The sequence below is a fragment of the Haliotis cracherodii genome, unplaced genomic scaffold (genome assembly GCF_022045235.1).
Source record: "Haliotis cracherodii isolate W230 unplaced genomic scaffold, xgHalCrac1.p SCAF_12, whole genome shotgun sequence".
NCBI classification, from domain to species: domain Eukaryota; kingdom Metazoa; phylum Mollusca; class Gastropoda; order Lepetellida; family Haliotidae; genus Haliotis; species Haliotis cracherodii.
The window spans coordinates 14867469-14894881 of record NW_027266267.1 but is presented as its reverse complement, the minus strand read 5'-3'; the positions used below and the strand labels follow the sequence as shown (position 1 = coordinate 14894881).

Below are 27413 nucleotides of genomic sequence, written 5' to 3'. Positions count from 1 at the left end.
GAAAGCTGCCTTTTGATTGGCTAATGTCGATTTCTTGTCAGTCATTTCATTGGTCGGTCAAAGTTCGCGTAAGGTCGTTCTGACGTGACCAGTAATGGGATGTCCTCAAATCTTTGTTTAGCGGTAGCGAAAACTAAGATCTGATTTTAATGAGATTGGTTTTAGGATACTTATCTACTGCTAGGTTGATATCACAAAGGGGTTTCGAGAAACTTGAATCAAAGGACAAGGAAAGATAAGCGTCCTCTATGCATAATTTAAGAAACGCGAAAAACCCTGACAAATCATTAAGAAATTTAACAGGTATGATCACATAAATGAGAATTATGCTTTGTACCTTTCGTCAGTTGCATGTTGTAACAATACCAACGACATTAGTAACTGCAAAATGTGTCAAAATGCTGAATTTGGAGATTTTCAAGAAATTTTGAACATTTAAATTGAAGATAAGCAAGTCTTTGGCATAAAATGATTTTCTTCCAAATACAAACAGTTCAAACACATCTGGGTCACAGATTTGCACTTCCAGTTCAAAACGTTCTCACTCAAGCGTTTGCCATGATTATGTCAGACATCAAAAATATATGAACATACCTGATAACAATATTTCACATCGCCAACTGGCACTTAGGGCCCTTATCGTACCTCGTCCGTTACTATACTGTCATTTAACCTAAGTCTAGTCTCCCGTTAATGAAATAAAACTATAGGGAAAAGATGAACCCGAAATATGACATACTTTTAGATATTAATTTGCATAGATAAAACACCAGAATATCTTTGCTGACCTGATAGTGTTTTATTTATTGAGGACGTGTTCGGTTACATCAGTGTATCTTTGAGAGAGTTCATGTTCGTTCACTGACATCATAAACAGATGAATCATTGTGATCTCCTCACCGGCACCTCTGTCGGTGAACACCATGACTACAATCTCAACGTTCACCGGTATGGCTTCGATACACATCATTGAACCATTTTTGTAACAGTTACCATTTCCTCATTTTAACTGCAGTTTGCAAATGTGAAAAGGATGGAAAAATTACATATTTAATTTCCTTCATCATCTCAAGTGCGTCATTTAGTATTACATATTTTTGGTATTTTAGAATTTTAATCTTAGATGTAACAAACTGTAACGATTCACCCACGCTTAAAGAATGCTATTCGAAGAAACCTAGGAAGACGAAACAACCGATCTAATATATTGATGACAGGTCCTAAAGAATAAGTAGACTCTCCGAACGCAATTAATTCTATGGTGAGTACATCTATGCTGATCAGCCTTTCCTATAATTCGGACCCAATTCGGCTACTATGACCACCTGTGATGAATCTGTGTCATCACTGGAACCAATGTCACTCGCCTCGCTCTTCATGATGCCGTCTTCCTGGAGTGGCTTGGAGAACAGGAGGGAGCGGATCTGCTGGCTGCCGATCATATGTCCAAGGAAGATCCACAGGCCCTGTGAACAAACACACAGGGATCTCACCACGGGGAACAGCGTCACTCCGGTCCTTGGTTACCTCAACAATGTCACAATAGCCGGGATATTGGAAATAGCGAGGTTTCTCAGTGTTCCTAGTGTCCTACCATGGAACGGTTTGGGCCGAGGGGCATTTCGGTAACTTAAGTTGGTTGGTTGGTTTGTTGTTTAACGCCGCACTCAGCAATATTCTAGCTACATGACGGCGGTCTGTAAGTAATCGAGTCTGGACCAGGCAATCCAGTCATTAATAAATATCATGAGCATCGATCCACGCAATTGGGATCGATGACATGCATCAACCAAGTCAGCGAGCCTGACCACCAGATCCCGTTAGTCGCCTTTTACGACAGCAGTCGCCTTTTACGGCAAGCATGGGTTGCTGAAGACCTATTCTACCCCGGAAGGTAACTCAAGTAACGACAATCAAAAGCTCCCTATTGCGTTCCAATCTCGACACCTGTTTGGTCGAAGTCCGAGAGTGTTCACATGAAGGACATATAAAGATGCTCTGGTTTCCGCCATATTTGATACATAACGACAATCTTAGTGATACAACTTCGGAAATATAGTCCCGACAACTGGGACTATTGTACATACGACGATTGTATAGACACTTGCAAGACTACAGAAATACATGCATACAAATGTGAACTCTTTCAACACTTCAGGTGTGTAGCCAAGTGGTTAAAGCGTTCCGAGTTCGATTCCCCACATAGGTACAAAATTTGAAGACATTTCTGGTGTACCCCTCCGTAATGTTGCTGGAATACTACTAAAAGAGTCGGAAAACCGAACTCAATGAACCACATATGCAAGATTCTCCTTGTCAGCGTGTTATCGTTTGTTGTTTAACGCCGCACTCAGCAATATTCCAGCTATATGACGGCGGTCTGTAAATAGTCAAGCCTGGATCAGACAATCCAGTGATTGACTGCATGAGCATCGATTCACGCAATTGGGATCGATGACATGCATCAACCAAGTCAGCGAGCCTGACCACCCGATCCCGCTAGTCGCCTCTGACAACAAGCTTGGGTTGCTGAAGACGAATTCTAACCGGTTCTTCACAGATCTGTCAGTGTAATAAGTATTATGCATCAATAACCACACTGTTTCTTTAGTGGGCTTAGATCGTGTATATCTTAACACGCGTACAACAATCTAGACTGCATAGCTCATACTCTAGGTAAAGATGCTATAATGTTGAACAAAAACTTTGTATTTGTATATTTCAGTTTGTCAGCAGAGATGGCCTGTGGTGGCTGACTTTGGGCGTGCCACGTGTCATGTCGTACCTGCGAGGAGTTGAAGATGACAAAGAGGTAGATCATGCCGGCGTTGAGGGCGGCGGAGGGGACGCCGAACACCCACGTCAGGCTCAGCACAGGGATGAGGGACGCCGCCGTCAGAAACTGGTGTCTGCAACATCACAGTTAACTGGTGAGTGTGGGATAGAAGTGTGGACAGTCTCCACATGAAGTCAAAACATCCATTCTACATTTGACACACCCGTCCTCGCTAATTGGGTTACATGTGCATAACACAAATATTATCAACTTCCAATGTTTAACTCCAGGTTCTAACCAGACCAAACATACCCTGTTTCAGCTGCCGTAAACACACATACATTCCTCTTTTACAAACCATGCAATGAGTACGAATCACTACCTACACTGCTAGGAGAGAGAAAGTCAGTGGATTGCTCAGCTTTTTCTACTGACCTAATTTTATAGTTTTTTACATTGATGAAATTACTCGGCTAATGAAACAGGCTCGGCGGAAAAATATCCTTTTTAAAAAATTGTGATTCACATTTGTAACATTTGGTTCGACAAGTATTTTTAATATGCCCTATGCTTATCGTTATGTTTTTCTTTTCAGTCTTTTGTTCGTGCATATGGAGCATGTGACATCTATATTAAATAAATCATACACTATATCACACATGAGTCAACTCACTTAATCTTTTTTAGCAGCGAAACATTTTTGTTCACATCAAGAACAAGGCGCGTGAGCATCATGGCGATCATGACGGCGAAGTTGATCTGCAACACAAGAGATGATTCATCAGCCATCAACAAATACAAACAAACAAACAAACATCACCGAAACATGGAACAAGCAGGGCAAAAGAAAGTATACGTTGATATGACCAAAAAACACAAATGTTATGAAAACGTTACTAGGCTGAAGACAATCACCGAAACACTGTAAACGTAAGGTCCAATACACAGCTCTGACACCCGTATAAAATACATTACCATCGAATAACATTTCTGGTGTACCCCTCCGTAATATTGCTGGAATATTGCACAAAGCGTCGGAACTCCGAATCACTCAACCACATAAGCAAGCTTCTACTTGTCAGTGCGTTTGTTTGTTTGTTTGTTTATGGTTTAACGTCTCATTCAGCAATATTCCAACTATTTGACGGCGGTCTGTAAATAGTCGAGCCCGGACCAGACAATACAGTGATTGCATCATGATTATCGTTTACGCAATTGGGATATGCTTGATATGACCAAAAACACTTGGGTGAAAACAACCACCCAAACACTATAAATTCAAGGTCCAATACACAACTTTGACACCCGTATAAAATACATTACCATCGAATAACCATTTCTTGTATGTTTAATTTTTAGCCACTACCAAACATGGGTGTAATGCGTCCTCTTGAACCAACATTCTCTTTAATCTATATTGAGGTATTTGAGTAGCACAACTAAAGGCCTTAACATCGTTGTGTTCAAGTGGGTACTGTGATGTCTACAGAGAAACAAACCCTGCAATTTACCTAAGACATGATTTCGAAAAGAAATTGAACTTTTATGGTACATGTACTTACAAAAAGGATAACGACGACGGGGCCAACGAACGCCCACCTCGTCAGCTTGTGTCGACTCAGCCAACACCTGGAATTACGTGCCATACAGTTACATAGTGATAAATACTGCAGGAAAAACTAACAAAATGAAAAAAACAATTATCAGCGTAAACAAAGAGAAGTCTTTAAAGTAGGGTAAGTAAAAGAGATGAACGGTTCAAGCTAGTCTGTCTTACAGACCCTGATACAAATATATATCAAATAAAGCCCATGCAAGTCTATAATGTTTGGCAAGTCTAGATTACGAAAGTGAAGAGAGTCACTGGGCTCCCTTTTATTATATTTTTATTAAGATAACTGAACAACTGCTTTTTTCTGTACGATATGTTTATTTCAGAGACTAGGTGTTAGTCTAGGTTCAAGCACATGTTGCCGGAAGTACTTACAGAGCGTCGTTGCCGAATGTGTCGCCCCTGATGACGGCGGTGACGGCCACGATGAAGGCGGGAGCGAGCCATCCCACGACCATGAAAAGGGTTCGGACACGGTACGCCTGGGTAATGTTCCATCGCTTAGCCTGGGAACAAAGATAAAAAGTAACATAGAGACTCACAAGGATAGCAAAATTAACGCTACGGCTACGCGCATCTGTTAAAATATGGGACTGACAACAGTCGGAGGTCCTCTTGTACGAACACTGTACGACTAATCTGCCATACAAATCTGTCACTTGCGTAGAGATATTGAAATTGATTCAACCCGTGCTGCATCAACAATAGTCATGGAGTGTTTGGCGGCACGGGTGGCCCAGTCGTCTAAGGCGCCGCAATTCGCTGTGCAGAGTTGCGTCCCTTGGGCACGACAGAAACCCCTGATTGTGGAAATTCGAATCCGGGTTCGCCACGATTATGTTTCAAAGTTTGTCAGCACTATACTCGTGGTAAACGTCTGAGACCTGCATCACATTAAGCTGACACGCCGTGATATAACTGGAATACTGTTAAAAGCGGCGTTAAATCCAACTCCCTTCCTCATGAAGTGTTGCTGAGGACAACCGGGCATCTGACTCCAACTACAGACACAGCTGTCACTGTCATTACTACAATAATCATTACATGTTGATCAAAAGTCGGTAATTCGATAAGCTCCCAATAGAGCTTATGGAAAATTGTCGATTAAAACAATATGTTGACATAAAGTAACAATTTCACTTGACACTCGAATTTACGGAGGGTAAAATGAAGTGAATGTTCATGTATTATATATGGCCTAGCCGGTGATAAACACAGTTGTGTGTGTATATGCAGACCGAGTAGATTTCAAAACATTTGACTAAAACATTCGGCACCGTTTCAACACGTTCAAATGTCGTACATGTGACGTCATCAGTTGAAAATTAAATGTATCTTTCAATGAAGAACATTTTGCAGCAGAGAAAATGAGTGAGCTGTATTTTACGCCGATTTGGACAGTTTTTGTTTACATCACGTCGTGTCAGCGTGATGAAGGAGGGAAGCCCGAAGAGATTCAAGTCTCAAACGTTTACCACTTTGGAAACCCACGAGCACAGGTGTGGTGTTGACAAACCTAGAAACATAATCGGGGCGAAGCGGGATTCAAACCCACAATCATAGGTTTCCGGCGTGCCCAAGGGGAGTAACTCTGTATGGAGACTGGGCCGCCCGTGTCGCCTTATGCAGCAGCAGACGGACAGATGGACTGTGATGATGATGAGTTCTGTGTAGTGTACTTTGTTCATGACGTATCACTCACCACCACCATCCAATGTTGGGTTAAAGAGAATGGATGGGTATGGATAGTAAACATACTCCATACAGGTATACTGCCGAGTCCTACTTACCTTGATGATGAGGTAGAGTGAGTACGCGAGTGACCAGAAGTGTATGGTGAGGAAGAAGTAGTGGAGGACTGACGTTGACAGCTTACACATAACCTGCAACACACAACACACGCTAGTAAACCAGCCAGCGTAGATCATTATACAGCTGTATCCTGGCTGCCTTTAAATAGGGGTCAGACAAACCAGCGGTTGATATCCGCACCTATATACATCTCCGGAGAGACCCGTGAAGATCCGGGGTAGAATAGGTCTTCAGCAACCCATGCTTGCCGTAAAAGGCGACTATGCTTGTCGTAAGAGGCGACTGACGGGATCGGGTGGTCAGGCTCGCTGACTTAGTTGAAACATGCCATCGATACCATTTGCGTGGATCGACGCTCATGGTGTCAATCACTGGATTGTCTGGTCTATACTCGATTATTTACAGACCGCCGACATATAGCTGGAGTATTGCTGAGTGCGGCGCAGAACAACAAACCAACCAACCAACATCTCCGGAGATCGAGCAGGGTTACACCCTGTACCCGCCCGACCTACACTTTAGTCGTTAGAAGAGCAAGCTCCTACAAATACATTGAGTAATATCCTGTTTGTTTATGTAAACGTGTATAAGGTTATGACTTACTTTCATGGGGAATGAGTTTTCAGCGGCGATGAATGAGAGTTGAGCAATAAGCAGGGCGAAGCACTGGTTCCCCACCACAAACAGGCCGTCACTCTTCAACCTGAAACAGTGCATACACGTTCAGTGGCAACATTTTCCCCATGCGACATTGTGAGTGAAAACTAAAATTGCGACTTCAAAAGAAGTTATTGTCTTGATGATGTTTTGGGTCATGTAGGCAAACCAGTGGCTGGTAGCGTGTTCAGCATCCCACATCATCGGTGAACGATGACATACAGTATGCAGATGGAAGTTGATGAGGAAGAAGATGCGTGTACTGACGGGGGAAAAGGATACGGAAGGCGGTGGGGTGGGGTGGGGTCAGGGGATGCGTGTACTGACGGGGTTACGGTTGGGTGGGGGAGAGGATGCGTGTACTGACAGGGGGGGATGCGTGTCCTGACGGATGAAGAGGGTACGTATACTAACGGTTGGGAGGGGTATAGGATGCGTGTACTGACAGGGGTTCGGGTGGGGTGGGGGGAGGATGCGTGTACTGACGGTAGGGGTGTAGATGGGGGATGGGCTAGCAGATACGAAAGAGGGTATGTTTACTCACGGGAGGAGTGAGTTAGTTGGGTTTAACGCCGCTTTTAAAAGTAATCCAGTCATATCACGGCGTGTCAGCTTAATGTGGGAGAAAAGCGTGAAGTGATGCAGGTCTCGGACGTTTACCACTTTGGCGAAACCCACGAGCACGGGGATGTGTACTCACGGGAGGAAGCAGATGAGGAAGAGGGACAACATGGTCCCCACCATGGACAGTCCGCAGCCCGTCAACGTGATCCGCACCAAGTTGTAGTCGATGCCGTCCGTCGACTGCAACACCAATACACTCACGTTGAAACCAGTCTACACCATTATTCGCTACCTTCTATGGAAACATAATCTAGAATTATCTATGAAGTAGTTTTTATAAATGTAATTGTTCATTATATTGCGAGGACTGTATAGCGGGGGCGCCGTACATTTGGATGAAGTCGCTTGTGTTTGCGTGACACCAGAAACACGGGCGTGATTAAACATAAGCGCCTTAAAGGGTAACGAAGATTACACTCATCTGATTACACAGTAATTGCGTGTATTGGGGGATGCGGGATTTTCCGCACGAGTGTTGGTGTCGTTGCTCTATGGTAACGTTAGGAACTATCTACATTATATTTGAGGCTATGCATAGGAAGATGATGTCATCACCATTGCAACGACAAGAACGGCTGTTGTATAACGCCACTTTTAACAGTATTTCAGTTTTTCATGGCGGGTCGTTCTAATGCGTCAGAAAGATTAACACGCACTGAAGACGTGTTGCCGAGGACGGGTCTGATACTGATATGTCACAAACACAGGGATTCGAACCCACAACCAACAGATATTAAACGGCAGCGTCATAGACGTGCGTGAATCTGTGGAACTACAGTGGTCTAGGTGTACAGTGAAACCTTGCTAGTCCGAACCCCGTTGATCCGGACACCCCACATTCCGGGTGATTACCGCCGGGAACGTCTATGGGTTATTAATGTGACAGAGACACGTGTCCATGATTCATTACTAAGGACGATTTCATTGGGGACGGCATCACCAGGGTTTCACTGAATGAACACAGCGAGCTGGGTCAGTGCTGACGTACCGAGTAGTTGCCGACTTGCATCAGGAAGAAGTAGTTGGCTTTGTTTGACTCGTTCACCCAGGACAGAGAATGCTGCAACAAACACAACACGTCACAATAACAACTAGAAGTCACAATAACACCTGGACGTCACAATAACACCTGGACGTCACAAGAACAATTGGAAGTCACAATAACAACTGGACGTCACAATAACACCTGGACGTCACAATAACAACTGGAAGTCACAATAACACCTGGACGTCACAATAACAACTGGAAGTCACAATAACAACTGGACGTCACAATAACACCTGGACGTCACAATAACAACTGGAAGTCACAATAACAACTAGAAGTCACAATAACCTCTGGATGTTACAATAACACCTGGAAGTCACAATAACACCCGTACGTCACAATAACACCTGGAAGTCACAATAACAACTGGAAGTCACAATAAAACCTGGAAGTCATCGATGTAAACACAAGGTCCGTCAATACATGGTCCGTCAATACATGGTCTGTCAATACATGGTCTGTCAATACAAGGTCCGTCAATACAAGGTCTGTCAATACAAGATCCCTCAATATATGATCTGTCAATACATGGACTACCAATACATGATCTGTCAATACATGATCTGTCAATACATGGTCCGTCAATACATGGTCTGTCAATACTAGGCCTGTCAATACATGAACTGTCAATACAAGGTCCGTCAATACAAGGTCTGTCAATACATGATCTGTCAATACATGGACTGTCAATACAAGGTCCGTCAATACATGATCTGTCAATACATGGTCTGTCAATACAAGGTCTGTTAAATACATGCTCTGTCAATACATGGACTGTCAATACAAGATCCGTCAATACATGATCTGTCAATACAAGGTCTGTCAATACATGATCTGTCAATACATGGACTGTCAATACAAGATCCGTCAATACATGATCTGTCAATACATGATCTGTCAATACATGGTCAGTCAATACATGGTCCGTCAATACACGGTCTGTCAATACAAGGTCTGCCAATACATGGACTGTCAATACAAGGTCCGTCAATACAAGGTCTGTCAATACATGATCTGTCAATACATGGACTGTCAATACAAGGTCCGTCAATACAAGGTCTGTCAATACATGATCTGTCAATACATGGACTGTCAATACAAGGTCCGCCAATACAAGGTATGTCAATACATGATCTGTCAATACAAGGTCTGTCAATACATGATCAGTCAATACAAGGCTCGCTGACTTGTTTGATGCATGTCATCGATCCCAATTGCGCGGATCGATGCTCATGATGTCAATTACTGGATTATCTGGTCCAGACTCGATTATTTAAAGACCGCCGTCATATAGCTGAGTGCGGCGTTAAACAACAAACAAACAAACACAAGCAAACAAACAAATGATATGACGCTAAGAACATAATCTGACTCAGTTTGAATGAGGTAGATATATATTGTACAGGAATTACACTTGCCCGTGATACAGACTGTGAGTTGGGTTTCACGCCAGTATTACACACGGCGTATAAGTTTAAACTGTGACGAGACCTCAAGGCGACGAAGCCCATGAAGACACGTCTGAGGTTGACAAGTAGGGGTGACTATTGGTCTGGAAATCACTATTGCGATAACTATTGATATTGAAAGAAACTATTGCGATAACTATTGGTATTGCAAGCAACTATTGCGATAAATATCGATAGTTTTCAGTGTATCATTTAGATAACCATAACAACAACAAAAAAAAAGAGTACAGTTTGAGATATGACTGATTTGTTTTTTCTTTACCCTAATAACTTAAGAAAAAGAAACTTCCACATTACCATGTGTCAATTACTTACCACTCATGATCAAAAGAAAAACAAATTTGAACAGCATTGCATGTATTTTATTGATATGGTAAATACAATCGAAACTATCGATATTCCTAACTGAAATCGCTAACTGTTGATCGGAAACTGATTTAACAATCGATTTATTGACTTTAAGTGCTTACCAGAAGCAATATATCGATATTTCGATTTATCGTGACACCCCTATTGACAAGACGAGATCTTAATCAGTAAGAATCTGAAATTCGATCCCACGGTCAGCGTATCCTGTTTAGACACAGGGACGCAACTCTGTATAACAAATACCGGCGCCTTAGACAATAGGATCTTACAGGTCAACTGTCATAATGCTTATTACTGACATATGACAGAAAACATAAACTAATATGATATATATTATAATGGGTAGGCGAGTGTGATCTGTGTGGTATATTACTCAATAAAACACAAGGGAAATAGATCTCACAATGCAGTCTTTGTTGTCTTCATCGCAATACTTAGTGGTTACTACATGGCAGTTTTCATATCATGCCCCATATCCACCCGAGACTCCCATATCCACCCCATCTTCTACTTGCTCGCTTGTCTGCATATGTGGCATTGTAGAACTGGGCGGAGTAGCCAAGTGAACACTCGTCACGCCGAACACGTGGATTCGATCGCTATGCGGGGATAATGTATATACTCCATTCCGTGTGTCTCCCCCCCCCCCCCCCCCCCACACACACACACACTGCGGTATTGCTGGAATATTGCTACACACGGCATAACACATTACTCAATAACAGAATCACTCATCACTGAACCAACCAAAAATGTCCTGCTTGTGCGGCTTATTTCGCACACATTAACAGCGACTTTGGCACCCTTTTATAACATGATGACAAGCCTTTTTGACACACATCAATAGCGTATTTGACACACTTTTACAGATTTATGACAAACTTATTTGACATACTTTTACAGCGTAATGACAATTATTTGACACACATTAATAGCGTATTTGACATACTTTTACAGATGTATGACACTTTACAAGCTTATTTGACACACTCTCTCTCGTTTCAAAAGAGAATACAGGTACGCGGAATATACTGAATGAACGGTTTCACTGTTAAGGAATAAATATATGGCGAGTCTGAGAGCGATATGTATTGCTTCCAACTGCGTGATTACCAAGCCAGACGAAGAAGATCACTTACATGCATTCGATGTTCCATTCTGTACAGACCTAGCGATCCAGGAGATGGGTATTATCCAAGTTATCCAACAATTCTTAATTTGGTTCAATAAATGTCAGTGTTCCACCAGCACAGATATGACACGAATTCCCAAGTGTAGACCACCGTGACGATGAGTTTCAAACAATATGTTGTAATTTCAAAGTTCCAAATGTCCCTTTTACCGTCTGGGTCGGAGTTTTATACTGTGGAAAAGACACGCCCGAGCCAACCTTAATTACAGCAAATGACACCTATCTTCTTGTAACCATGGTAACCCATTTCTGTAATTCATGATGCACGTAGAATCGGATTGACTATGGGCAGGCCTGTCTAGGGATGTCACGACCTACGTGATAATTCCCTACACCGTCAGACCAAGCTCTTCCAGCACGCGAGGCGGTGTAGCTGTCATGAATGTTTCTCAACCACATCGATGCTATATACGAGTATTAGTGAGTGAGTGAGTGAGTGAGTGAGTGAGTGAGTGAGTTGGGTTTAATGCCGCTTTTAACAGTATTCAAGTTATATCACGGCGTGTCAGCTTAATGTGGGAAGAAAGCCCGAAGTGATATCAGGTCTCAGACGTTAACCACTCCGGTGAAACCGGCGAGCACGGTGCTGACAAACCTAGAAAGATAATCGGGACGAACCGGGATTCGAACCCACAATCATAGGTTTCTGGCATGCCCAAGGGACGCAACTCTGCACAGCGAATTGCGGCGCCTTAGACGACTGGACTGTCCGCGTCCCTAGTATTAATGACGAACTTTGCATTTAAATTGCCATCGCTTTTCACTGATGATTACAAAATAGTTTACTACCATAGTGTTTACAAGTAATACACACATTAAAAATCCACGTGCAGTAATAAATAATGTTTAAATTTAAACATTTTAGTATTGATTCAGTTTTTAATATTATGTCATATCCGGGGAAACAATTATGTTTTGCCATAATTCATTCACAACTTCTATAATGGATAAAGTAGTTGTCACTGAATATGTACGAAATATTTTCGCTAAGAGTGTGATACGTTTTATGGTTACCTTGAAGTCAAGCACACACATTCTCGTGCTTGCCTAATCCCATTAGCTTTCTAAATGCAGCAGCTCAGCATCAACAGTCTAACACTAAGCCTTCGATCAATCGGCGCACATTGCAGGAAACATCCAGGTATTGCCGGCATTGCACCGCTATGTCTGGCTCAGTGTCGCAATATGTAACTATGTTCCTATTGTTTCATAAGAACTGTGTCATTTCAACCAAATATCCCTTTTTTCATTCCCGTCTTAGTTCCACCTATGTAATATTTCTCTATTTTGTTCCATTTTTGTGATATTTCCCTTCCCAGTTTCAAAATGTGATATTTCCCTTTTCAGTTCATCGTGTGTGATATCTCCTTTCTCAGTTCATCCTGTGTGATAATTTCCATCTCAGTTTCACCTATGTATTATTTCCCTTCTCAGGTCCACTTATGTAATAATTCCCTTTTCAGGCCCACCTATGTAATATTTCTCTTTTCTGCCCCACCTATGTAAAACTTCCCTTCTCTGTTCCTCATTGATATTTCCCTGCTCAGTTCCTCCTCTGTGATATTTCCTTTCTCAGATCCATCTATGTGACATTTCACTTCTCTGCCCCACCTATGTAATATTTCCCAGCTCAGTTCTACCTATGTGATATTTCCCTACTCAGTTCTACCTATGTAATATTTCCCTTCTCTGTTCCACGTGTGTGATATTTCCTTTCTCAGATCCATCTATGTGATATTTCCCTTCTCTGCCCCACCTATGTAATGTTTCCCTTCTTAGGTCCTCATGTGTGATTTGTCCCTTCTCAGTTCCACCCATGTAATATTTCCCTTCTCAGTTCCATCCATGTAATATTTCCCTTCTCAGTTCCACCTGTGTGATATTTCCCTACTCAGTTTCACCTTAGTGACATTTCCCTTCTCAGGTCCACCTATGTAATATTTCCCTATCCAGTTTCACCTATGTGATATTTCCATTCTCAGTTCATCCTATGTGATATTTCTTTATTTTGCTCAGGTTAGGGGAGTTTTCTCTTCTCTGGTCTACTTATGTGATATTCCCCTACAGAGTGGATGATATTTTCTAATCACTTCCTGTTTTTTCTACTTCTACTCAGGTCCTGTGTATTATTTCTCTTCTGTTCTACTTGTGCGGTATTTCCCTTCTCAGCTCCTCGTGTGTGATATTTCCCTACTCAGTTCCACCTATGTAATATTTCCCTTCTTTGTCTCACCTATTTGATATGTCCCTTCTCAGTTCCACATGTGTGATATTTCCCTTCTCAGTTCCACCTATGTAGTAATTCCCTTCTCAGTGTCCACCTATGTAATATTTCCCATCTCGGTACTACCTCTGTGATATTTCCCTACTCAGTTCTACCTATTTAATATTTCCCTTCTTTGTTTCACCTATTTGATATTTCCCTTCTCAGTTCCACCTATGTAATATTTCCCTTCTTTGTTTCACCTATTTGATATTTCCCTACTCAGTTCCACCTATGCAATATTTCCCTTCTCTGTTTCACCTATTTGATATTTCCCTTCTCAGTTCCACCTATGACCATGTGATATTTCCCTTCTCAGTTCCACCTATGTAGTAATTCCCTTCTCAGTGTCCACCTATGTAATATTTCTCTTCTCAGGTCCACCTATGTAATATTTCCCATCTCAGTTCTACCTCTGTGATATTTCCCTACTCAGTTCTACCTATGTGATATTTCCCTTCTCAGTTACACTTATGTAATATTTCCGTTCACAGTTCATCCTGTGTAATATTTCCCTTCTCAGGTCCACCTATCTGATATTTCTCTTCTCAGTTTCTCATGCATGATATTTCCCTGCTCAGTTCCCCGTGTGTGATATTTCCCTTCTCAGTTCCACCTATGTAGTAATTCCCTTCTCAATGTCCACCTATATAATATTTCTCTTCTAACGTCCACCTATATGATATTTCCCTACTCAGTAACACTTGTGTAATATTTCCCTTCTCAATGTCCACCTGTGTAATATTTCCCTTCTCAGTTTCTCATGTGTGATATTTCCCTGCTCAGTTCCCTGTGTGTGATATTTCCCTTCTCAGTTCCACCTATGTGAAATTGCTTTATTTTGTTCAGGTTTGGGGAGTTTTCTCTACTCAGTGATATTTCCCTTCTCAGTTCAGCCTATGTGATATTTCCCTACTCTGTTCCTCCTGAGTGATATTTCCCTACTCAGTTTAACCTGTGTGATATTTCCCTACTCAGTTCCTCCTGTGTGATATTTCCCTACTCAGTTCCTCTGTGTGATATTTCCCTACTCAGTTCCTCCTGTGTGATATTTCACTACTCAGTTCCTCCTGTGTGATATTTCCCTACTCAGTTCCTTCTGTGTAATATGTCCCTACTCAGTTCCTCCTGTGTGATATTTCCCTACTCAGTTCCTCTGTGTGATATTTCCCTACTCAGTTTTACCTGGGTGATATTTCCCTACTCAGTTCCTTCTGTGTGATATTTCCCTACTCAGTTCTATCTGTTTCTAATATAGTCCCATAAAAGTCAGGGTTTACAAACAGCCAATGAAATAACTTCTTTGAGAGGCATTAAGAGTGAATGAGTGAGTAAGTGAGTTGACGCCACTTTTAACAGATTTCCAGTTATATCACGGCATGTCAGCTAAATGTAGGGGGAAAGCCTTAAGTGATGCAGGTCTCAGATGTTTACCATATTGTTGAAACAGACGAGCTGATTATGGTGCTGACAAACCTAGAAACATGATTGGGGCGAACCGGGATTCGAACCCACAATCATAGGTTTCTGGCATGCCCAAGGGACGCAACTCTGCACAGCAAATCACAGCGCCTAAGATGACTGGGCCACCTGTGCCGCCTGAGGCATTTAGAAGTTGGAGCAGTCAGAACGACGCCATGTCTCCATGAAGACGACGGATAACTCCACTCCAGTGTAATCTACTCTGTTGTATAAACACTACCTCCTACCTGTATATATACTTGTCAACCATACTCTGTACAGCACTTGTTTTTGGTGTGGTAGTTAATCAGTGCATCCATTGAGACAGAATGCAAAGAAATATCCTTTTCTCAACTGGACAGGCAGACAAAAATCATCTTGATTTCCATAACATCTATCTCAAAAGAAGTTGATACTCAGACTACATGACATCCGGTTGGATCATCTACAATGATACACCAAACCCAGGACATTCAGTGTCAAGTGAATCCAAGGCAGGCATTTACACTGATACACAAAACCCAGGACATCTGGTGTCAAGTGAATCCAAGGCAGACATTTACACCGTTATACCAAACCCAGGACATTCAGTGTCAAGTGAATCCAAGGCAGGCATTTACACCGTTACACCAAACCCAGGACATTCAGTGTCAAGTGAATCCAAGGCAGACATTTACACCGTTATACCAAACCCAGGACATTCAGTGTCAAGTGAATCCAAGGCAGGCATTTACACCGTTACACCAAACCCAGGACATTCAGTGTCAAGTGAATCCAAGGCAGGCATTTACACTGATACACCAAACCCAGGACATCTGGTGTCAAGTGAATCCAAGGCAGACATTTACACCATTATACCAAACCCAGGACGTTCAGTGTCAAGTGAATCCAAGGCAGACATTTACACTGATACCTCCCTAGACATCCATGAACAATAATTGAATTAATGTCATAAATAAGAACAAAACCCCACAATCAGATGAGCATTATTTTATTGCATCAAAATTGCCATCTTAACATCATTGTAATCATTGCCCTCAATATACACACATATATAAATATACACTTTTTGATAAATTCGATAAAATGTTCATTGAGACTGAAATCCTGAGAACAGAAATATGAATCAACATTAAAATCTGAAAGATCAGAAATAATCTGTATGTATATCTGGTCAACAAGACATCACAAATACCATGTGCATGACGTGGAAGCCGTGGCACTATACACATGAGCCTGCAATCATTATGTACAATCCAAATAAAGGGTGGTACATTTGGGAAGATTGAACAACAAACCAACATGCACCACTAGTTTTAATATTAAACTGATTTGTAGCAAATTGCAAGATGTGTTAATGGATGAGTATTTGATAAATTGGAACTGTTACAGAAAGATAATGTAAGCAGGACCCAGCAAACTCTGTAGAAAGACACTTCCTAAAGTGTTGCTGTTAGAGCTGGGACGAATCCAAATTGACTACCCGGGTACCCAACCCCCAATTACCCGACCCTACCCACTGTAGGTCTCAAGAGATAGATACAAAATGTCAAATAATGAATTTTTTACCATAGCCCTGGCAAAACTTATTCAGATACATGTATTAAACAATCTGGTAATGTATACACTGTAGCTGACTTAAGTTATATCTTTATTCAAAAATATGAAAAGTCAGAAGGAATGGGTGCATAGTCAGAAAGAAATGTGAACATAAGCGACTTGTAGTATAACCATTGAGTTCTAGATAATTTGTGTCATTAAACAATATATCACGTGACTAATCAGGGTCCGGGTATTCCAGTGGGTACCCGGTTCCTACTCAGTACTCACACGTCCCGGGTACCCCATTTACCTGTCCCAGGTCGAGTTGCTGTGCTATGCCCCGACGTTATCCTCTGTATAGCATCTTTAAAATTGAAATTGTCAGATATGTAAACTTAGATAAAAGGACAGAGTTTGCTTTAATGGTAATATGACTGAAGATGAAGGTGCTCTCAAACTTTCCCGAGTTGCGTCCCGAGTATAGACCTAAGCTGACTCAGGAATACTCGTATGGAGCTCGTAGCAAGGTCGTACTAAACTCGGGGTAACCAGGAATAACTCGTAATGATCTATGAGAGTTTTGGAACTGCTCAAAACACTCGGTCTGGCAGGCAACTCGTAACACACTCGTCCTACTCGCAGTACCCTCGTGGCAACCTCGTGGTGCTCGTGCAGAACTCGTATGAGGATCATCTGCAAAATTTATTGCCGAGTTGACAGAGTCTAATACGAGCTATATGAGCCTCCATGTTAACTCATGTGACAAATTCCCGCCGAATTATATAGCAGCTCGTAGCCACCTCGTACAGCTTGTATCGAGATTGTTGTGCTCATATGCAACTCTTAATAGACTCCTATTGGACTCCTATGGGGCTCATAACACACTTGTAGCGTACTCCTATGTGTAGTCTCTTCCCGAGGCCTAACCGAGTTAGTCTCGGGAGAGCTCGGCAACCACCTCAGCCAAGTGTGAGAGCTGCTTCAGGAACATGCTTCATATCATTATTAATATTATGATGACCTACTGGTTACAAGGCCGACGGCTACAATCCACGTCTTTCTAAACACGTCAAACCATGAGAAACTATGTGTTTTACACACACATAAGACGCGTCTTACTGAAAAACTGTTTTTACTATTGCAAGACACTTCCATATATATACACTTCATACTTACATGATTCCACCTTCTCAACATCACCAACTGATATTCCCATGTATCAGGTTTCACATGAAATAGCTTTGACACTTTAATCTATCAAAGTAGCACTACAATTCAAAAATATATATATGTAAGAATATGTACAGCATGGAGGTAAGTATGGTAAAATATATCCATTTTTATGTCAGCAGGCATTGTTCATAAAAAACACTAACTAAGCTAAGTTTACAAATGCTAGATGACAACAGCATGAAAATACAGTTTTCTGATGACACAAAATAGACTTGGGTGTCAATCACAAGATGGAAGAAAGCAACATATCTGTGTTGTTCCAACAGCCAATCAAATGTCTCAGTTTATGAAACAGCCAATAAAACACAAGCATCAGTGATTTCTAACATAGTCCCAGCAACATACACTCATATACTCAATATGAGATCAACACCTGTTCTCATGGACCCAACAAAAAGCAATATTCAATTACAGTAGAACATGGATATAAGGAATTACAAGGGACCGGAGAAATCCGTTTGTTATATATATACGTTTTCGCTCGGAAACGTCTGCCATCTTTGATAAAACAAAACACAATTCAATACACGTATGAGATTAGCCATGATCACTTCTTAGCATTGAATTAAAAACATTTCTTAACATTCATGTAAGGTAAGATTAACATAAAGCAAGTTTAACAAGGTTCAATCGTCACCGCTGATTGTGTTGATTTGCCATGATTGTGTTGATTCGCCGCTGATTGTGTATATCCAGTTGTCATAGACAATTGACTCTGTGTGAGATTTCTCAGTTCGCTATACACGCCACTAATTAGTGGTATTTGGGCTTGTCGGGGATCAGATATCAGTTCGCTATACACTCCACTAATTAGTGGTATTTGGGCTTGTCGGGGATCAGATATCAGTTTGCTATACACGTTAGTTTGCTGTAGAGAGTTTGTTATGTATGTAAATTTTATATGATAATATATAGGAGATAAATTGGGGATTCTGTAACAGTTTGTTGTATCCTTTTCATGCTCTATCTGTGTTCGTTATATCCGTGTTTTTTATATACGTGTTTGTTATATTCGTGTTCGTTATATACGTGTTCTACTGAACTTCTTTAAGTAACTCAAGTAACAACACTAAATGATCAACCCTGACTTAAGACTCATAACTGTTATGTATTTCTGTTGAATGACACATGACCACTTCGAGGACAAAGAGTACGGCAGATAACTTTGCATAATATAATAAAATGTATTGCTGGACATCGTATGACATCGATAAGCAATGATGACTTTCTGGAAACTCCACACTCAACTTACAACAACAGTGTACAAAGCTAAACAATCTTGGAAAAATGAAAATTTAATGTCTTCCTGTATTCTGGAGAACATGGTCAAATGAGGAAAGACAGGGCCATATATGATGATGGACAAAAACACAGGCAAAATAATGTTTTTGTACCATATTTCACAAAAATGCAAAACATGGAATAATATGAATAGTGGGTCGGGTGGTGGGGGGGTGGTTTGATATTTGGATGTATCCTGGGTGTCTAACAGAATGACCAAGAAGATCTTAATTTACCTCCGAACCTCAATTTAGTGCTGCAGAGGTCATCCCACTCGCCCAGCAACCTTTGATATGAATCGGTTTGCTGACATGTTGTTTCATGCATCCACACTAAAGAGTGGCCAACTGTAGCCTGTGTACCAGTTTTCATTGCATGTGTTGTATATGTGTCTTGCATATGGCCAGTCCATGTCCAGTTCTCTATATTTCTTCTCGAAGCCTGCCTGGTACCTCTCAGATGCATCCCAGTTCAGTTTCAAAAAGTCTATAAATTTGAAGATGTCCGGAAGGGAACCGACCATCTAAAGACTTAGCGTACAATGCCACCCCTGGATATGATTGACTGTACATGGACCAACAGTGTTGTAGCAGTTCCACAAACTGAAACCATGGTTACCTGCTACCCAAAACTGTTCTCCCCCTAAACACATCACGTCAGATACAGACTGTAGCCGGCTAATCACTGCGCATTACCCCTAATCCCCTCCATGTGATAACTGTTCTCCCCCTAAACACATCACGTCAGATACAGACTGTAGCCGGCTAATCACTGCGCATTACCCCTAATCCCCTCCATGTGATAACTGTTCTCCCCCTAAACACATCATGTCAGATACAGACTGGCTAATCACTGCGCATTACCCCTAATCCCCTCCATGTGATAACTGTTCTCCCCCTAAACACATCATGTCAGATACAGACTGTAGCCGGCTAATCACTGCGCATTACCCCTAATCCCCTCCATGTGATAACTGTTCTCCCCCTAAACACATCATGTCAGATACAGCTGGCTAATCACTGCGCATTACCCCTAATCCCCTCCATGTGATAACTGTTCTCCCCCTAAACACATCATGTCAGATACAGACTGTAGCCGGCTAATCACTGCGCATTACCCCTAATCCCCTCCATGTGATACGAGGTAACTGTTCTCCCCCTAAACACATCACGTCAGATACAGAGTGTAGCCGGCTAATCACTGCATATTACCCCATGTCCCCTCCTGGCTGATGGGCGAGTGGGACCTACTGGTACTGGGTCTGGGAGATGGCTGAAGGAACAAGCACCTGGAGACTGGAGGATATGTAGTTATTGGGAGGTGAAGTGAAATGGGGCTTAACACAAATAAACCAGGGTGATACTTTCAGCTATTGCTTGATAACTGTGTTCGTATCTACACCCAAATTTTGCATTCATCGTAATAAAGAAGTTGTACATCCATAGAACTATCTCCCTTGATTACCACACCAAGTTCTTACGAACTTAAACACAGATAAAGCAACATTAAAAAATATTCATGTCATAACATTGCTGATTGGCATTCATTTCAAGACCATTCCAAGCTGTCAGGTTAAACACAATTAGCATCAAAACACATTCTCCAATAACTGTCGCCGACGGGAGGAAAGTAAAAGCAACAAAACTTGTTCAATAATCATATGCATGTGTTTATGAATTGCCATCGTATTAGATATCACATCTGATTTTAAATGATCTTTGAACATATTTCTGCCATACATAGAAAAAATATATATTGACTTTCTACTACAGTTGCCTGGGGTCTTCTACGTACATGGTGTGCAGGTCAGTGGCCTTCCACTCTGTCAGATTCTCATGCTGCAACAGTATACTTAACAGGAATGTAACATACAAAAATACAGCTCAAACAATATGGAACTTAAAGTGTTACCACTAACACGGGCAGCACAAGGAAATCCAGGAACAATCTCATAAGAACCAGTTCTTTTATTCTGACTCTTTCCCTATGGAGGTCTGAGGAAGCGTCCATGGAAGGTAGATTGCGTCAGGTGATCTTTGAGCATCCAGTCTAAATGACATGAGGTGACATGGGGTTTAACGTCGCATCCAAGATTATTGCACTTATGCAGCGACGTGTGTGTGTGTAGCTGCATAGTCCTGACTAATGTCTATTTTATAGCTTAGCCAACTGAGATACCATGCCTCAGTTAAACATAAATACCCCACTCAGACACAATATATGATGAGTGCCAGGCAGGGTAACAACAAGTACCATCTTTTAACATCTCTTGGTATGATGAGACCGGAGATCGCACCCTGGACCCTCTTCTCCCCGGGCAGGCTCTCTACCACTAGACCACAGGGCGGTGCAGCCTTAATGAAGAAATGTTGGTTCATTTCTCCATCACCTCGATTCACAAATTTTGATTATAACAAAAGAAACCCGTCACAGAACACAAACATTTGGAAGGTGCCCCCTTTTTGGTGCAGATGCCAGACAACAGGGAGACTGAAAAATCAACAACCATATGACGGCAGGGATGTTACAGTTTACATTCGAAACAAGCCTATTAACTTTGTTTTCAAAACACAGAAATGCTGTGTTCACTGATATCAAGAAACACAAAGCCTCAACACGAATTGGCTGATAAAAAAAGTTCACCCGACGCGACCTCCCATAGAGATGTTCTGAGATCTTCATGCACAGAGGCATTGATTGCACTGGGTTAAAGATCTGATGTTGATGAGACTGTACCTGGAACATCCAGTCACATGCTCTGCTGGCAATTACAACCTAACTGTCTGGACAATCACCATATTTTCATTTCAAATCATTAAAATCGTAAACAAGGGAGAGGAAACTGATTCTATGCCTGCCTGGCAAGTGTGGTTTTACAAACCTATAAACCTGTGAAGATCCAGACAAGAATTGATCTTCAGCAACCCATGCTTGTCGTAAGAGGCAACTAATGGAATCGGGTGGTCTGGCTCGCTGAATTGGTTGACGTATGTAATCGTATCCCAAATGCGTAGATCGATGTTCACGATGTCAATCACTGGTTTGTCTGGACCAGACTCAATTATTTACAGACTGCCCTTATACCTAGAATATTACTGGGCTGACGATAATCAACAAACGAACAAACAAACAAACCTATAAACCTGCATAGCCCTTATAACAATATTCAGAATATTCGGCCATATTAACACAGTGCAGATGGCAGCAAAGTAAAGTGTATCAATAAACAATTGTATAGATGCCATTTTCATGAAAATATAAGATCTTGAATTCTATTCTATTATATGCGGACTATATTTTGATTACTGTTGTTCTTTCAATGCCTGTAAACAATATTTAACAGCAGATCATTAAATATATCTTACATGTATGTTGTCATGGATACAGTATAGGGAGGTAAGTTTGTCTGGAAGATTTTAACAGTCACAAGGAAAAAACGTAGTTGAACTGTAGGCACATGATGGCAGAGAAGTAACTAACGGTTGCTAACACCAGTGAATCATGACACAAGTCACGCTAATCAACACGTCATCATTGTATGTGGTCCCGCCGAGCCGCCCGTCGTGTGGCAACGTGGGACATGATTTCCTTGGTCACAAGTCGGATCAGAAACTGAAAAATAACAGAATGTATTCAGAAACATGTCTGCATCACTTCACTCGAGGTGGAAAAACAGGCTACATGGAGAAAAGAACAAACTTACAGACACCCACGTTCATATTACAATTATTGGATTGTGACAGAATATCTCAAAACTAAACATTTAAGAATTGACTTTCACGTCGTGTGAGTTATCTGGAGAATGAACCCTCACAGAGCGAGGGCCAAGTTGCATGTCGTGTGAGTTATCTGGAGAACGAACCCTCAAAGAGCGAGGGCCACGCTGCATGAAGGTTGGAGCTTGTTAAAGTCTTAATTATTATACTAAAATTTTGTACCTCGAAGGATTTATACACAATTATATTTACGAGTAAATGAGTGGGTGAGTAGGATTTAACACCGCTTTGAACAGTATTCCAGTTATATCACAGCATGTCAGCATAATGTAGGAAGAAATCCCAAAGAGATACTGGTCTGAGCCATTTACCACTTTGGTATTCCCACAAGCATGTTTATGAAGCTAATCGGGACGAACCAGGATTCGAACCCTTGATCATAGATTTCTGGCGTGCCCAAGGGACACAACTCTTCACAGCGAAATACAGGGATACAGTACACGTTATATGTTATAAATAAGATAACGGGTGTGTGAGTGAGTATGGATTCATATGCTTCAAGACGAATGGAACAGCGAGTATGGATTCATATGCTTCAAGATGAATGGATCAGCGAGCGAGTGTGTGAGCGAGTGAGAGTATGGATTCATATGCTTCAAGATGAATGGATCAGCGAGCGAGTGTGTGAGTGAGAGTATGGATTCATATGCTTCAAGATGAATGGATCAGCGAGTGTGTGAGTGAGTGAGAGTATGGATTCATATGCTTCAAGATGAATGGAACAGCGAGTGTGAGTGAGAGTATGGATTCATATGCTTCAAGATGAATGGAACAGAGAGTGCGAGTGAGAGTATGGATTCATATGCTTCAAAATGAATGGAACAGCGAGTGTGTGAGTGAGTGAGAGTATGGATTCATATGCTTCAAGATGAATGGAACAGCGAGTGTGAGTGAGAGTATGGATTCATATGCTTCAAGATGAATGGAACAGAGAGTGCGAGTGAGAGTATGGATTCATATGCTTCAAAATGAATGGAACAGCGAGTGTGTGAGCGAGTGTGTGAGTGAGTGAGAGTATAGATTCATACATGGATCCAGAAGGAGCTCAGTTATCATGTAAACATATCACAAACATTTAACAAAATAATTTAGTGACGTTTCTAACATAAATAACAAAATAACCCATGCAAGCTGTTTGTCAAGTTATTTGCATTCATCTAGCTTGTATATTAAGTGTGCCTCATCTTTTCCAAAAAGCTGTATCCATACTTTGGATTAAAGGTGATTTTGGTTTTGTATCTATCAGGTAAACATGGCAGTAGACAGGCTCAATCAGACCAGTGGTTGCCAGAACGTATTGCAACCACCTGCCCCTCCTGGGACCAGTTTGCATGGAGTGCAGAGGATCTGCCTGGAATCCCACAGAGGATTCACAACCTCAACAGTTGTGTGGTGATGGTGGTGACTCTTATCTCACCACCCTAATAATGATGAAGAACACACCAGGTGAATGTGATATGAACCTGCACCCCCTTGTACAAGGTGATCTTCAGTGTTACGACCATCTCTATGTGGAGTATGGAAGTCCCCACAGTGTTAGCACCAAGACTGCCTTGTGCAAGTGGACCCTGCATTTGGCTAGCTGTAGGCATGTCAGGGCAACAAAGTAGATCTCTCCCCATCAAACCCTGCAGGGATTCAGGGGTGGAGCAGGTCCCTAGTTCGCCATGCTCGCAGTATCTAGACTTGAGACTGGGTAGTCATAACTTGTTACACTGAGATTGTGAGTCATTCCACCTCTGTGTCATGGGAGCAGTGATTAAAAGTTTGAAATATTAAAGCAGGCAGCTAAAGGACAGAACTCTGCCCAGAGAGCTGTACAGACCTCAACCACTGGGCCATCTGTACATGTCAAAATGGTATTATCCAGATAGACATCTGACTAATAATGATTTGAACAATCTTGTTAAAACAAATATATTTCACTTGAAATGTAATCTTCTTGTGTTTAAATAATGTTAATAATGTTAATGTGTTGGGCTCACCCTGAAGAGACAAAATGAGAGGTGTTTTGTAAGGAAGAATGAAACAAATGAGTAGGTGATAAAACTGAATTTATCTTGACCATGTTGACTCCCAGGCCAATAAGGAGGATACGGGAAGAACTATCAACAGAGACGGGCGACCACTGACGATTGAAAGAAGCACACATGCACTCACTAGACACTTCAATACACCACTGTCACTGACTGGAACATGCACTCCCTAGACACTTCAATACACCACCCTCACTGTCTGAAACATGCACTCACTAGACACTTCAATACACCACCCTCACTGTCTGGAACATGCACTCACTAGACACTTCAATACGCCACTTGCACTGTCTGGAACATGCACTCACTGGACACTTCAATACACCACTGTCACTGTCTGGAACATGCACTCACTGGACACTTCAATACACCAATGTCACTGTCTGGAACATGTACTCACTAGACACTTCAATACACCAATGTCACTGTCTGGAACATGCACTCACTGGACACTTCAATACACCACTGTCACTGTCTGGAACATGCACTCACTGGACACTTCAATACACCAATGTCACTGTCTGGAACATGTACTCACTAGACACTTCAATACACCACTGTCAGTGTCTGGAACATGCACTCACTAGACACTTCAATACACCACTGTCAGTGTCTGGAACATGCACTCACTGGACACTTCAATACGCCACTGTCACTCTGGAACATGCACTCACTGGACACTTCAACACACCAATGACACTGTCTGGAACATGCACTCACTTAACACTTCAATACACTAGTGACACCGTCTAGCACATGCACTCACTGGACACTTCAATACACCACTGTAACTGTCTGGAACATGCACTCACTAGACACTTCAATACGCCACTGTCAGTGTCTGGAACATGCACTCACTGGACACTTCAATACACCACTGTCAGTGTCTGGAACATGCACTCACTAGACACTTCAATACGCCACTGTCAGTGTCTGGAACATGCACTCACTAGACACTTCAATACACAATGACACTGTCTAGCACATGCACTCACTTAACACTACAATACACAATGACACCGTCTAGCACATGCACTCACTAAACACTTCAATACACAATGACACCGTCTAGCACATGCACTCACTTAACACTTCAATACATAATGACACCTTCTAGCACATGCACTCACTAGACACTTCAATACACCACTGTCACTGTCTAGCACATGCATTCACTAGACACTTCAATATACCAATGTCACTGTCTGGAACGTGGACTCACTGGACACTTCAACACACCAATGACACTGTCTAGCACATGCACTCACTTAACACTTCAATACACAATGACACCGTCTAGCACATGCATTCACTAAATACTTCAATACACAATGACACTGTCTAGCACATGCACTCACTAGACACTTCAATACACAATGACACTGTCTAGCACATGCATTCACTAGACACTTCAATACACCAATGTCACTGTCTGGATCGTGGACTCACTGGACACTTCAATACACAATGACACCGTCTAGCACATGCATTCACTAGACACTTCAATACACCAATGTCACTGTCTGGAACGTGGACTCACTGGACATTTCAATACACAATGAGACCGCCTAGAACATGTACTCACTAAACACATCAATACACAATGACACCGTCTAGCACATGCATTCACTAGACACTTCAATACACAATGACACCGTCTAGCACATGCATTCACTAGACACTTCAATACACAATGACACTGTCTAGCACATGCATTCACTAGACACTTCAATACACCAATGTCACTGTCTGGAACGTGGACTCACTGGACACTTCAATACACATTGACACCGTATAGCACATGCATTCACTAGACACTTCAATACACAATGACACTGTCTAGAACATGCACTCACTAGTCACTTCAATACACAATGACACCGTCTAGCACATGCACTCACTAGACACTTCAATACACAATGACACTGTCTAGCACATGCACTCACTAGTCACTTCAATACACAATGACACTGTCTAGCACATGCACTCACTGGACACTTCAATACACAATGACACCGTCTAGCACATGCACTCACTAGACACTTCAATACACAATGACACCGTCTATCACATGCATTCACTAGACACTTCCATACACAATGACACTGTCTAGCACATGCACTCACTAGACACTTCAATACACAATGACACTGTCTAGCACATGCACTCACTGGACACTTCAATACACAATGACACCGTCTAGCACATGCACTCACTAGACACTTCAATACACAATGACACCGTCTATCACATGCATTCACT

At 41.8% G+C, this 27413-nt stretch overlaps 2 protein-coding genes across 2 annotated transcripts in view; both read right to left on the bottom strand.

Annotated features, from left to right (window-relative positions):
- Positions 1 to 1280: 1280 nt before the first annotated feature.
- LOC139457067 (adhesion G-protein coupled receptor D1-like) lies at positions 1281 to 11524 on the bottom strand. Its single transcript, XM_071238509.1, has 10 exons — positions 11507 to 11524; positions 8470 to 8541; positions 7558 to 7661; positions 6804 to 6903; positions 6179 to 6271; positions 4764 to 4894; positions 4339 to 4405; positions 3450 to 3535; positions 2786 to 2909; positions 1281 to 1466 (listed from the first exon to the last, which is right to left on the bottom strand). The coding sequence occupies exons 1-10, from the start codon at positions 11522 to 11524 to the stop codon at positions 1281 to 1283; spliced, it is 981 nt and encodes a 326-aa protein (XP_071094610.1).
- Positions 11525 to 20489: 8965 nt separating this feature from the next.
- The window catches only part of LOC139458198 (glucose-6-phosphate exchanger SLC37A2-like), a 62362-nt gene continuing 55438 nt past the window's right edge, over positions 20490 to 27413 (bottom strand). The window contains exon 17 of the mRNA XM_071239546.1: positions 20490 to 22951. Within this exon, the coding sequence (XP_071095647.1) occupies positions 22871 to 22951 (81 nt within the window). The 3' untranslated portion in view covers positions 20490 to 22870. The remainder of the gene's footprint in view (positions 22952 to 27413) is intronic.